This window comes from Chaetura pelagica, unplaced genomic scaffold (assembly GCF_000747805.2).
Source record: "Chaetura pelagica isolate M959 unplaced genomic scaffold, ChaPel_1.0 scaffold595, whole genome shotgun sequence".
NCBI lineage: Eukaryota > Metazoa > Chordata > Aves > Apodiformes > Apodidae > Chaetura > Chaetura pelagica.
In genome coordinates this window covers 396,985-411,323 of record NW_009953221.1, presented here as the reverse complement: position 1 = coordinate 411,323, position 14,339 = coordinate 396,985, and the positions used below count along the sequence as shown (strand labels likewise).

At 44.1% G+C, this 14,339-nt stretch overlaps 1 protein-coding gene across 1 annotated transcript in view; it reads right to left on the bottom strand.

The window, feature by feature from the left end:
* Positions 1-3,175: 3,175 nt before the first annotated feature.
* Positions 3,176-14,339, bottom strand: part of CPAMD8 (C3 and PZP-like, alpha-2-macroglobulin domain containing 8) — a 45,794-nt gene continuing 34,630 nt past the window's right edge. The window contains exons 36-42 of the mRNA XM_009997798.1: positions 10,971-11,045; positions 10,180-10,285; positions 9,979-10,089; positions 8,959-9,171; positions 8,481-8,555; positions 4,148-4,316; positions 3,176-3,728 (exon numbers count right to left, since the gene is read on the bottom strand). Of these exons, the coding sequence (XP_009996100.1) occupies position 3,728; positions 4,148-4,316; positions 8,481-8,555; positions 8,959-9,171; positions 9,979-10,089; positions 10,180-10,285; positions 10,971-11,045 (750 nt within the window). The 3' untranslated portion in view covers positions 3,176-3,727. The remainder of the gene's footprint in view (positions 3,729-4,147; positions 4,317-8,480; positions 8,556-8,958; positions 9,172-9,978; positions 10,090-10,179; positions 10,286-10,970; positions 11,046-14,339) is intronic.

The window sequence follows — 14,339 nt, the reverse complement described above, 5'->3', positions numbered from 1 at the left end:
ATTCATGTTAATTTTTTAAAATATTATGTCTCTTGAAAGAAAACAATAAAGAAGGAATTGAAAAAACCCTCACCTTAGAACTCCCCACTTCTGTGTAATGTCACACACAACCAAGAGCTGTCTCTTATGAAACCAGTGGCCAAGCTTGTTGCTTACTGGGACCTGTTGCAAACAACCTGGGCATGTCCCAGTGAGCAGAAAATGAGCAATAAACCTCCTCAGAGTTCCTGAATTCTTTAGGTTTACTGGTACAGACATGGCTTGTGTCCTCACCATAACCTGTGATCAAACTTACAGCCTATGATGTAAATAAGAAGAGGCAGGCAAAGATCATCTTAAAATCAGTTTTTAATAAAATATTTATCAGAATCTAAACCAAACCCTTTTCTGGACTCAGACTTGCTAAGATTTGTGTGAACAAACCAAAGATGGTCACAGAACTGTTTGTGTGTACATGTATGAGTGGGGGCAAAATGCAAGTGAAAAACTAGAGCCTGTCTCCTCTGGGTGCAGCACCCCTGAGACCTGGGGTGAGCCAGGGCCACTCAGCCAGGAGGAGCAAGTACTAAGAAGGAAAAAACCAAACCCAAACTGAGGTGAAGTTTTCTAACTAGATGATCTACTCACAATAATGAGAACCATGTTATTGTGCATTAAATGTCAATAGTTAATGTCAGCAAAGCAAGTCCTGTTGTTTCAATGCTGTTCCTCAAGCAAGCTGAACATTCTTCTGGTATTTGTTTTCTACTGAGGCTGATTAAGGAAGAGGAAAAGAGGCAAGACCAAAACACTTGGGCAAGAAAGAACAAGGGAACTATTGCTTTAAAATAAATAGCATGGTAATGATTACTCTGCATAATGTACAGTTACAGATATATAAATATTAATCTCATGGAAAGGATTGCAAGCAGAAATCACTGATAACTAGCACTGCTGCAGCTCATCAGTAACACAACCTGATGTAAGGAGGAATCTGTCTCTGACAAACCCACTGGCACTTTTATTTTGCCACGAGGGACCAGCAGGAGAAGGAAATCTCTCTGCCAGAGGGAGGAACACGTCTCTAAGCCAGGATTAATTCAAACCCAAAGCAGCAGCAGGTCTGCTGTCCTTGCTGGCTTCCCACCTGAAATCAAAGACTTCCTTAAATAAAATTACTCTTTTCTTTCATTTAAAAACTACAGAAAGGAGCTAGTTTGGTGTGGTAGAGTGGGGAGGGGAGGGTTTGGAGGCTGCCAAGAGCAGATGGACCAGTGATTTCCCTGAAAGTGCCAAAGCTGTGAAGAAACACTCATGGTGAAGGGAGGCTCTAGATGCAGAAACCCTGGCACAGAAATCTCATGCACTTTGTCCTGGTCTGTCTAAGGCTGCTCTGTCTTTGCCTTCTGAGGGGTCCAGGTCTCTCTGGCTTTTCTTCTAGTTGTAGAACAGAAGCAAGACTCCTCTGCCTCAACCAGGTGAGTGCCCTGGCACACAGAGAGCCCAGAGGCCAAGGCCATGATTGTTGGGCTGGCACCAACAGAGGAATTATTTAGCTGGCAGCAATTTGTGCATCTGGACTTAGCACATTGCATGTGCTACAGCCCAAGGAAAATGAAGAAAGTCAGGTTTAATACTTGGCTGAAACTCCCTACCTTCATCTCTTTGTCCCCAGTGGTGAAGCTGTCTGACTGCCCAAGGATCTGAGAGGACCAAGGAATAGAAAATGACTTCAAAATCTCTCCAGAATTACACCACAGATCAGACAAGGGAACTAAAGCCAGAAAGGGGCAGAGGACAGGAGACTGGAGAATCCAAAACACAGGTCCCATCTTTTGTGAGAAGCTACTCCCACAGACATGATCAGGGTGACTAAATGTCTCATTCTCCCAGACTCAAAGCATTAAACAGCTGAGGCTGAGACCAGTAAACAGCAGGGTTTGCATTGTGCAGCTTTGATATTTAGAAAAGGAAAAAAAAAACCACCCCAAAACTCTTGTTGCAGCTCAAACTAGGTCTGTTATTTACCCAAGGGATAAATATTGACTCAGTCCTGTGTGTGTACACAATAGCCAGTGTCTGCCAGGCCAGTTGCTTACAGGAGATGGAATTTAGTTTAAAGGCATTTATTTACCTGCCAGACAGGAATGCAGCCCCAGAGAGGACAGGGGCTGTTCCTGAACACTGGAGAGACGTGGCAAAACCCTCTGCTAGGGAGCAGTGGGTACATCTGGGCAGCAGCCACATGGAGCTCAGAGCAGCCATGAAGGAAAGCTTGGAAACTTGCCAGCAAAGCAGTTCTGAAATTCCTGGGAACTTCAGGACTCAGACCGTCATCATGTCAACTACATTCTGCAAATAACTGGCCCCAGACAAAAAAATATTGGAAACTTCATATCCCCAACTTCTGGGATATCTCCTGTTTTGTCTCCATGTGGACATTTTTCTGGAATAAAATTGCCTTTATTCTGGAATGGAATGTCTATACTGGGATGTATTCTTGTCATGGTTCCTGTGTAAACAAGCCCTAAAAATGAATGGAGCTGGGCTTTTTCCTGTTTCCATTCACCAATAAACACCCTCAAAAGGAGTTTCCACCCCACTCTGGGTCCTGGTAACAATAGAAGTGGGAAGATAAAATATTAACACTATTTTGCAACAGGCAATGGCATCTAACTCCTCCAAAGAGAACAATGCTGCTCCAGGCCGGAAGGGAAACCAAAAAATCTTGGCTCCTGAACTCTTGGAAACACAAAGCTTTTGTTTTTAGTTTTACCACATTGCTTGGGGCAGGTCAGTGTAAGGGAGTCCAGTGATTTGTACTGGCCAGCAGAGCCAGGGCCTACATAGCCATCATATCCAGAACAACCATTGCATGGGGATCCTAGTGGGAAAGGGAGGAAAGTGTTTGGTGAAGTCAGGGAAGGATTTAAAAGGCCTGGGCCCTTGGGTCAGCTTTTTTTTTCCTGCCAGGGTTGCAAGGAGGAGAGGGACTGAGTAGACTACAAGCAGCTCTTACCAGCACAAAGTGCAGGATGAAGAGGGTTCACCCACCTAATCCTTGTCCCAGCTGCTCCTGGCAAACTCCCCACCTGAATCCACAGCCAAGCCTTTCAGCCCTGACACTGCACTCCAGTTTTATCTTGTAAAATTGTATCTCCCCACAACTTCCCTGACCACAGAGCCACTAGGGAAGTTCTTCTCTTGTGGGACAATATTGTGGGTGTAGTAGACTTACAGGCTGGGGAAGACGATTAGCCCCTTGCTATGTCATAATTAGCAAAACACACTGATTTTTATTATTATAATTGAAGAGAAAAAAACTTCTCAGCCATCTTTCCTCAAACAGCAGTTCAGCTAAGCACAAAGCCTGGACTTAGCTCCTAAATGTAGCTAGGAAATGGCATTTGCAATATCCTGATAGTAGAGAAAACACTTGGAAATGATCTATAGGTTTGAATTCCAGCCCCTATTTTTCTCACCTAGAGGGCACAGCATATTGGTCACCCATCCTTGGAAGTACTCCAAAGAAGATGCACAAAAGGCAGGAAAATTGACAGAAAAATAATGCTGAGTGTCCCCCTTAGTGCTCCAGATCCCCCCCCCCCATGGGGCAGCAAAGCCTACAGTTCTGAGTGCTTCAGGAAGTAGTCATCATTCAGTTTCTGTTCTGCAGCAGGTCTTCTGTAGGAACAAACTCATACAGGAGTTGATTCTGAGCCTCTTCTCTTTATTTAAATTATATATTTCTGTTGAAAAGAGAATGTAAAGACAATAAGTCACTTTCTCAGCACACATCTTTGTGAAACAGCACTAGGGCTGGGCAGAGGAATGCTTAAAAAGGTCACTTTTCATTCTTCTAGGGATGGAGACCAGGGAAGCTGTGGCTGCTCCATCCCTGGCAGTGTTGAAGGGCAGGTTGGAGCAACCTGGGCTGGTGGGAGGTGTCCCTGCCCATGCAGAGGGTTGGATCTAGATGACCTAAAAGGTCCCTTCCAACCCAAACCATTCTATGACTTTTATATCCCACCTTAGCAAGATCTTGTTTTTGGTGATTCCTTGCTAAGAAGATTCCTTTTCAGGAACTGATACATTTGACCCAACACACAAGTTGGTAGATTATATGTTGACTCTCAAACCATATTTATGTTCCCCCCCTCCAGCTCACCATTCTACTGTGGTCACTACTTCCTGAATCTTGTCCACTTCTTTCAACGTGCTTGTTGTTGTCAGTTCTGCCACAACCTCAAAAACATCAGCTTCTGACACGTAGGGGTCTGGGTCGTACTCATAGGAGTAGTAGGACAGATCTGTCTGTAGTGGAGGCCCTTCCTCTGCTGGAAAGGAAACCACAGACAGGTTTTGCCAAAGAAGCTGCATTTCACCACCTTACATTGCATCACAAAGAAGGGGAAGGACATAAAAGGAATGTTCATCAGGGGCCAAATGAGCACCCTCTAGGAGGCTACACACATCAGTGGACCTGCACGTGCATGCTTTAATCCCCTGCAAGGAGAAAAGCTGCTGTGAATCAGTATTTTAAATTTCCCAGACCTGGGAACAAAGGGCAAGGAATCATAGGAAAGGAATAAAAAGAGAGGGCCATGTAATGTAATTTGGAAAAATCTCAAAGTCTCATTTTAAAGTATCTAATTAACTGAGGTGCTTAAGTTAGGAACCAGTTCCCTCTGAAACCTCTATGTAGTAAGATAAAGTAAGAGGTCTCTTTGGGAGAACCAGATGTCACAGGTGAGTTACTCTGCACCCTGAAAACCCACCTCTCTCCTCTGACTAGGTGCAAGCCAAGTACCTCAGTTAGGGAGAGGCCATTCCATGTGAAGATGTGTAATGTTTGTGCTCTTTTAGGCACCGTTTTATAAAAGCCAGCTACAAGCTAAAGGGCAGACTGTGTCAGAGCAGTTTACTTGGTGATGGCATGAAAGAGATCAGTGTAAGCAGCTACATTTCTTTGCAGCCCAACCAGAACGAGGATTTTGGCACACCAGGCCAGGAACCTACATCAAAGCCACCCCTTCTCCCTCAGCCTGAACCAACAGTCACTGTGATACATCTGCTGCAGCAGAGCCCCACACCATGGAGAGGCTTCCATCATTTGAAAGAGGAGCAGACACATCACAGGTAGAACAGACCTTTATCCCACCTTGCACTCACTCCAGTCTATACCAGGACACTGGCAGGTCACTCACACAGTCCCTGTTCCCACACAGAGCAGGCTGTGCCTCTCTGAGCTGGGTGACTCTGCTCACTGTCCAGAGGGTGAGACTGCAAGATAAAACTTCTAGGAGTATCAGTAGGTCCCTATTTTCTAAACTGTTCCTCCAGCCAGCTCAGCTGCCCATCTTTCCTCTTTGCTTTCTGTATTCATTGCTCTAATCCAAACCAAAGCAACCACTGAAACACAGTTGTTTTAAGTCCCCCTCTTCCTCCCCACCCTGCAAAGTTGGCTTTATTTAAGGAGAACACTTGTCAAGGCCTTTGAAAATGTTTGTTCTCTAGAAATAAAATATCTGAAGGCTCTTCCATGATGCCTCCCACATCCTTCCAGCAACAGGCTCAGGCCTCAGCAAGGGAACACTTGCCTGACAGCAGAGTCAGTCTCTGTGCTCACTTCTTCTTGGCCTTCTCCTTGTGAGAACCTGCCAGATCATGAGCTCTATGAATGGATGATTTCTGTCCACCAGGGACTGAATTAACATCACAGACCTCACTCTTCCCAGGAATGCAGCATTGGAGTGAAAGCAAAGAGGAAAGGCCGACGTTTCCTGTTGGATACAAACCACTCCCCCCATCTCCAAATGTTTGTGCCTAAGCCAATGTTTGCTGAGCAGCCACGGGCTGAGGGAAAAACGGCCCCTTGCCAGTTCAATCAATCCTCAAAGAACAGCAGGGCTCTGAATAATGCTCCTGCCAAGGAGCCTCTGAGATGACTCCACCTGGAAGCAGAGTTCACTCTGATGTTCCTGTGAGGAGCTAGTGATGGCATTTCTTTCCTTAAAAAACAACACCATATCAAAATTCCACCCAGAATATTCTTCCAGCTGCTGGCCTGTCCACTGCTAGAGCAGAACTGTGCAAATACCACAGCTCCAGACATGAGCTGCTTCAGTTGAGTCCTGCCACCCTGTGCACTTCCCTCTCCATCAAGAGAACATTTCTAAAGATGAGAAGATCTACCCACCTGTACCAAAAAAAAAAAAGTGACAGTTTTGAGATCAAATCTCAGCCATTCTGCCTCACCCACTGCAACATCTGAAAGGCATTTTGAAGTGCTTTGACCATTGGTAGTTGCTGCAAGAAGAGCTGCATCCTGATTTCTCAGGACCACCTATGCACAACTGCTCACCTTGACCAGCACAACTCAAAAGCTGTTGTTTTATTCTAACAAACTGGTGTGTGTGGAACTAAACTGCAAGTTTGTGTCTGCCAGAGTAAGCCTGAACACATTATGGAGGTCCCCACTCTCTGCTGGAAGAAGCTGCCTCTCATTGCTTCCATTGCTGGGGTAATACAGACAAGAGCTAACAAAGAAAGCATCAATTCAACCACCCTGAGCCTGCACAAGTCAGATGGCAACACAGAAGGATTTCAGACAATACAAACACCACGCGGTTCTCCAGGAAAATGGTATTTCCTGAAGATTAACGCTCCCAGGCAGTTTCTCCAACCTGCCCTAAGCTTGATTTGGCCCCTGGAGTTTTGCATCCTTTTAGGAAATGACAGATTTAGACATGGCTCATCAGAACTTTCACTAGAAACCCAGAGCACCTGACTTAAACCAATCACATGCTCCAGTGCTGCCAAGCGGAGCCAAACGAGCCCCGTGTGCAGGGAAGGATTCATTCAGTTCTTACACTTTGATTCATGTACCGTGTGGTTGACCTGAGAGGAGCCCAGAGGATTAATGAAAATCACATGCTGGGCCCTTTTCCTGATGCAGGATTTAGTCTGCTTTACTTTTGAATGCTCACTCTGCCATGGCTGCTCAGACAGCTCAGAAGAGTATCTGCCTTCCAGGAGACTTGGCTTCAACACTCACAGATCCTAGAACAAAGCCACTCTAACTGCTCCTGCTTTCACCAACATGTCCTTATGGCACACAGCTCATCTCATATCTGTATAAAAATGCCACACACACACAAAATAATCAGAATTTCCACTTTTACTCATATTGACAGCCTATTGAGCCACCATTGCTTTTGTCTGTTTAGAACAGAAACCAAGGTGGGTTTTTTTTCTTAGATACTTCAATGCAGATTATTTCAGAAACACTAAACATTTTTGGATTGTGGACAACTGCCAAGTTCCACTTTTTTTTCCCCCCAGGTATCCACATTTTTAGTATCAGTTAGTATCAGTTACTCCAGCAGACAGCAATCTGATATATATACATGTATTTTTTCACGCTAAGTTCAGAAACAACAGGGTGGAAAATAGAGGAGACATTAAACACCAAGACTGACCTGTATAAATAAATGGAATATTCACTGTGCTTTTACACCTTAATGAGAAAACTCCATCAGCTTCTGAAGAGCAGAGGAAGGGGTAGAGAAGAGGATGGTGCCTCTCATGTGGACACATGTTAGCCTGAACTCTGGTGCACAAGGACACGAGAAGGCACAGAGTCTTCTCTTGAAGAATTGACTTGTTTTACTGATTTGTTAGGAGAGTTAGAGGCCAGGGGAAAATTAATGAGTGGAAAGCAGCCAGGAAAAATCTAGTCCAGTTTATTTACTAGAAACAGCATGAAACAAACTATTCTATTGACCCTCCAACTGCTTCTTGGTGAGATTTATTGTGAGCCATGAGCAAGTTCAATGTGAGTCTTGGAAAAAAGTGCATGAATATAAGCACCAAACAAAGTGAGCAGCCAAATTCCTGGCTATTCCATCTACTGACCTTCACATTTTTGCTCACTAAGGCCTTTTATTCTAAACAGCAGCTCTGAGAGAATCAAGACTGCCAGCTCAATTTTTGCACAGAACTGCTAGAGACAAAGTTAATCCACCTGAGTCCAAGTCCTTGCAATGATTTGATCTGTTGTCATGTCCTGTTGTTGAAGCACATTACATCAGCCTGGTTTTAAATGTGATCTGTACAGCTTAATACCAAAGGCAAGATCACAAAGTGTGTGTTGTTCAAACACAGTAAGGCTGAGAAAATAAGAGGGTCATTTGCCCACTCTTTTGAACAATTACTTAAATCCTGCATGTGCACTGAACTGAGCAGGTACCACACAAGGTCTGCTGAAAGGAAGAGGACTAGAAGAGCTAGTCTGTGGTTGAATAGTTATCACCTTAAGTTTCCTTGACCTCTTAATTTTTTCTGATTTCTGAAAGTTCTGTCTTTTCTAAAAGATTAAGAAATTCAGCATCTTTCCTTAAACATGCTTAAGAGCCATATATACTTTTACACAGTGATAAGACAAGCTTTAAGCTTGCTGAAGTAAAAGGCCTTGGATAAATGGAAAGGTAGGATATTACCTGCTGGAGTTTGTTGAACACTGGGTTGCTCAGCTGGGTGGGAATGTGTCTCCCTTTCTTCTGGCAAATTCTTGGCTGTAAATAAAAAGATTAAATGCATTGGTCATAAGGATTGTTAATGAATCTCTCAAAAAATATTTGCATTTCCAGAGGTGGCAAACTCAGCTCAGTGAGCCACTGCACTGTCCTCTCTAAAGCCCATGCAGAATCTCCAAGAAATGTTACTTTTCATGGATGTAATTTTTTTTTCCCCCAGGATCATTCATCTCAAACATTATCATTAATTTTCTCTGGAGTTCATACTGGCTGGTCAAACATGTATAGAGAAGAGAAAAGCAGTTATTCTGAGCTGAGTAGGAAGGCAGCTGCTCTGATAATTTAACTCCCTGTACTGTGAGCAGTGAAGTAACACACAGTTGAGGATTCAGAGTGTTCTGCAACTAGATGGTAACAGAAAAGGGAACTGAAGGAAACCTACAGGCAGAACATTGAGACATGGGCATCTGTTCTATCCTTGTGTTGTTCCTGCATGATGCTACTTCCATCTGGCAATGGTTGGGGTAAATGTGTCCATCTGATCCACAAACAGGCTCCCCATCGTAGCCACAGTCTCTTGAGCACATGCACTGCTCAAAATACTCATCCTCCAAGCAGCCAAAGATGTTATTGCATGGTCCAGAGTGAACAAAGCCTGAAAAGTGAACACAAACACCCAAAGCAATATTTTTGCAAGGCATGGGGAAGGGGAACATGGGGTGACAATTTTCCTGTGTTTCTCCAATATAAGTTTTCATGTTCAATTCCCTAAGACTTCTTATAGGAATTTACAAATTTGGTAGAATAAAAAGCTCTGGGAAAAAAAGCTCTTTTTTAGGAAAGAACTATGTTGGGTCCCAGCTACTGGACGATGCAATTCTTTTGTATGACAAAGAACAGAAAGGAATGTACAGTTTCTGTGGCAATTTATTCCTTTCACTGATGCATGGAATTGTTCCATCTTCCAGCAGTTCATTGTGGAAATCTCCTGCAAGATTTTTTAAAGAATCCTAGAATGGTGAAGGATGGAAGGGACCTTAAAGATCCTCAGGTTCCAACCTCCCTGCTCTGAGCAGGGACACCTCCCACTAGACCAAGTTGCACAAAGCCCCATCCAGCCTGATCATAAAATATTTCATAATTCACAAAATAAAATCAACTTGCATTTTAAAGTGTTTTTACCTTATGTTTATTAACACACCTTATGCAGGTTCTTCCAGAATTATAGATTATGTCTTGCCTCTGAAGTGAATAATACACTTTGGTGACTGAGAAGCAGACTGTTTTAAACTGTTTGGACCTCCTAAGTTTAATATGGTTGTCCCACAAACCTGTGTAAAACTTCCAGTAACACAGAGTGTGAAATGGAGCATTTTTCTAAAAAATTGTGTTCTGAACTCCTGGAAAGTGTTTCTGTGGGCTGTGTTTTCCAAAAAATCTGCTTGGCTTTGGTGCAACTTACCAACCCACTGGCTGGCTGAGCTTTCCACCTCATTGCATGTGGGCCCATCACAGAGCTCCCGGGCCAAGGGGCTGTTCTCACTCACGTTGTAGAAACGAGTTGCTTCAAAGGCTGCAGGTCAGCAAGAGTAAAGAAATCACCAGAAAGGCCCATGCCTGGAGCTCTAGGGGTGGCAGAAATCCAAGGGAAGCAGACACATACCTGGCTCATAGTAATCATACACTTTGATAGGAACTGGAGCTGTCTTCCCAACAATGTGCTCTCGGAAAGCTTGAAACTTGACACAGGTCATGCACTGGCTGGGAATCTGGAGGAGATGATGTAAATAAAAGACTCATTGTAACAGAACCTGCACTTGAAGTCAAGAGAGACACAAATAAACACAGAGCATGTGCCCCTAGTGTAACACCCTGGGAGAATGAAGACACAACCAATACTAGGCAGAGACAAAGATAATGAAAAGCCCAAGAGAGTGAATTAAAACATGATACTTTGCCACCCTTTAAGGCACTTGCCCTACAACAATGGCAAACCTGAAAATGAAGCTGTCTCACCACCTAACACCACTCCTGCCATCAGCTTGCTAATGCAACCAGCTAACAATAGACTGTTGATGACCAAGCCAGGAGAGATCTCCTCTTCCACTCTCAGATACACATGGTGAGATCTAAATCAGGCTGTGTTTTTACTCAGTCCTTTTAGCAACACCAGTTGTACCTGAAGGTGACATTATTTTGAGGCAAGACCTAAGTGATATCTGTCCCAAAATACTATATGGGCTGAAGATAATTACCTGCCTCTACTATACTTTGATTTCCAATCAAAAACACAACACCTGCCTGCCACACAGAGGCTCAGGCAACCAACCACTTGAAGCTGCACAATCATCCTCATCTGGGAGGGACCTTCAACAGCAACACATTGTGCCTGATCCCCTGGTCATTTGCCTTTTGTTGAAAAGCAACATAATTATAAAGAAACAAAGTCATTACCTCATCAAAATAAAAAAGGACTTTTCTTCCATCCACTTCATATCTTTTTAATCCAATTTGCTTGTTCATCAATAACTAGGAACAAAAAACAGGTTTAGTTTAATCTCATGATATAGGAAGCAGGTTGGAATTAAAGAAGAAGAAGAATTTAAAAAGCTGATCAGGCACTAAAACTCAGGGGTTGCCACAACCTCCTTGGACAACCTGTTCCAGTGCCTTGCTACCTAATGGTGAAGACTTTCTTCCTGAATCCATAGTCTAATTGAACAGCTCCCAGATTATTTTCAGTACCAAAACTCAAGCAAGACCTCTGAGACCCCCAAATATATTCACACTCCTTCAGACTGCCAGGGAATTACACTGCTGGGTTGCACTGGGTACTTAAGGTCCCCTTCTCCCACCAGCTGAAAAATCCAAAACATTCTTCTGCCAGGAAAATTAATCCTTACATTTGAAAAGAGCAGCCATTTGAAAGAGCCCTAGGCATCCTCCCTTTTGATGAACAGTGTCAGGCCAGGCCTCTGCTGCTCATCTCCTCTCCCTCTGAGGCCCAGGGATTTGCAATTTGCACCAGACCAGCCAGGCCCACAGACCTCCTCTTCCTGGGCTTTTTATTTATTGGGATATTCTGCAAACTAAGGAGTATAAAAACACAATCTAAGAGCATAGCCCACACCTGGGGTGCTACTGCCCCTAATTTTCCCCAAGACATTTGTGAAAATGCTCTAGGCCATCATCTCCTGTTGCCTGCAGGTCTATAGGCACATGATGATCATGGGAAGTGCAAGGGCCCTCGTTGGCAGAATTACTGCCCCATCCCAAAGAACCCAGTAACTGCCTCCCTGGTACAGGATGTTAATGAATCACCACACCAAAATAGAAGTGCTATCATCTGATATAATTCTGCAAAATTTTATTTTAAAGTTTCCAAAAGAGTGGCTCATTATTTTCCATGTTTGGAATACTGACATCTCAGTGTTACAGTGGCTGTCATGCTCTGTGTACTCAAATCAGTCCATCAGTCATTACTGCTTTGATAAACTGTATTCAGAACCCACCTATTACAGGCAAAACATCTAATCCAGAACCTGTGGAGGATGATGCTCTGTGTAAAAGGACTCTCTGTGTTTTAATCCCAGTTTGGGGAGAGGAATAGGGGCCAGAGCAAATACTTTAATTCTAGTCTCCAAACTGTCCTATTCCTTTAACCTCTTTGTCAGACAATCCTGTGACATGGGAATAATATATTTATTTTAAATGTTCCTAAGTTATTTTGAAATCTTAGAATGAAAGTTCAGTGGCAAGGAGAGCAAAGCATTATTATAATTATTATGCATGAGGAAGGATGACATGAAGCAAAAAGCATTTCTACTGCAATTTGCCCAAACCTGCTACCAGCACAGCTTGAACCGTGAATTTCTCCAGCCTAGTGCTTCTAGTTGTAAAACCTGCACCCTGCTTCCTGCTATTACTGTAACAAGCAAAGGAACATGTGTTTAAGTCCCACACAATATGGAAAGGGCCAATTTAATTTGTCCTTATAATTTTAGGGGCCTGATGGTGGCTGTTATTACTCAGCAGTAGATGGCTGCAGACAGTCCTTTTATGAGGGCTCGGAGAGGCTGGCGCCACCGGGAAATGCTCAGCTCAGCTAAAGTTGCATTTTTCTGGTGAAGCTTGATATATACCAGCCCGTGGTGACCTCCTGACCTTGTCGACACCCAGCATTATTAGAAGGATTTGTGGTTGCACAGCCAGGGGGGCTGCCTTCAACGTGCAACAGAGCATTCATTAACCATCAGTGCCCCGGAGCTGCACGTGGGCCGGCCCTGGACACACTGCTCCCTTGTGAGGGCCAACAAGAACCCAGGGAACCTGATTTACAGCCCTGCCCCAACCCACCAGGAGCAGAGAGAAAGGGCTGGGGGAGCAAGAAAGTGCACCAGAAGCAGTGACAGGACTTGCCTCTGCTGAAAGGGGTGTCCAAAGCCACAGAAAACTACTAATGCTGGGTCTTCAGTGGGAGGATTTCATTTTTGTCAGCTTGATCTGGATATACATTTGATAGCCATGAATTGATCACTGGGGTTGTAACTGCACCTTCACTCCCTACCTATACATATATATATATGTATATATACATATATATGTGCTTGAGCTTTGTCCCTGCATTTCATTTTTACAGATGCTAAGGTTTTCTGCAATAAGAAAGATGGAATTCAGCTGTTCAAGGAGAACACTCCCCCCTTGAAGATGCAAGATCCTTCCCAGCTCAGCAAAATCTCCTGCCCAAAGGCAGTAACTCTGTTCTGCTTACAGAAATAGACTGCCCAGTACTGACTGCCAAGGGCAGAACCCTGTCCCCAGTTGAGGCACCAACTACAGTGTCTTTTGCCCAAAGAACCTTCAAAACAGTGGGTTTTGAACCAACTTTTTTGCATCTTACAAGCACTGAAGAAGGATGCACTGCATGAAGAGCCTGACACCCCCCTGAGATTGGCCAGGCCTTAACTTGGGTCAGCTCTGTACTGCAGGAGCTCAGCCTCACCAGCTCAGAAAGAAAACCAGCTCCTTTTCCCATTAAGACAGGGGGAGAAAGGAAAAACAACCACCTGCTGTTCTATGGCCAAAGAACCAACCAGATGGTGTGCATGGGGCTCTAGGGCTTCTCTACCCATAGAGGCAGGAAAGGAGATTAAATCACAAAATGCCACAAGGGAAAGCAAGACCAACTGCTGGAGAGCTCATCCAGCTTTGAGAAAATAACCCCTGTGCACTAGCAGGGCAGCTTCCTTCTACTCTCTGCTTCCATCCAGGCCAAGCTCAGGGATGTGACAGAGGAAAAGAAGGGTATGAAGCTGACACATGTTTCTCAGACATTGATTCATCTACCTGACACACAAGCACAAGGACATCTCCCTCTTTCTCTGCTTCAGGTTCAACGTGCCCTGTGTTTGGTTTTGATTTAGCAGCACCTGCTCAAGGTACCAGCAGCACTGAGGCATCAAAAGAGGGCACTGAATGTGGTAGGAGGAGCCTGGAATAATTTCAGAGCTGATCAACACACACCTCTGTACAAATGTATTCCAGCACAGCTCCCTAAATCTGAAAGGATGAAGTTCTCCTCTCAGGGACTAATCACAAGTTTCTCTGGCTTCAGTGACAGAAGCTTTTGACAGGGATTGTGAGACCCTGGAGAGCAACATACTAATCTCACTATCTCCAAGAAAATGCAATGGTGTTTTTATTATAAATCAGCCAAATCAAGTGGAGTCCTGGAGAACAAAAAGCAATGTCCACTTTTCCTTGAATTAGGATGTCAAATTCAGCTGTCTAGCCTTCACTACAATTCTACTTTAGAACTCTTTC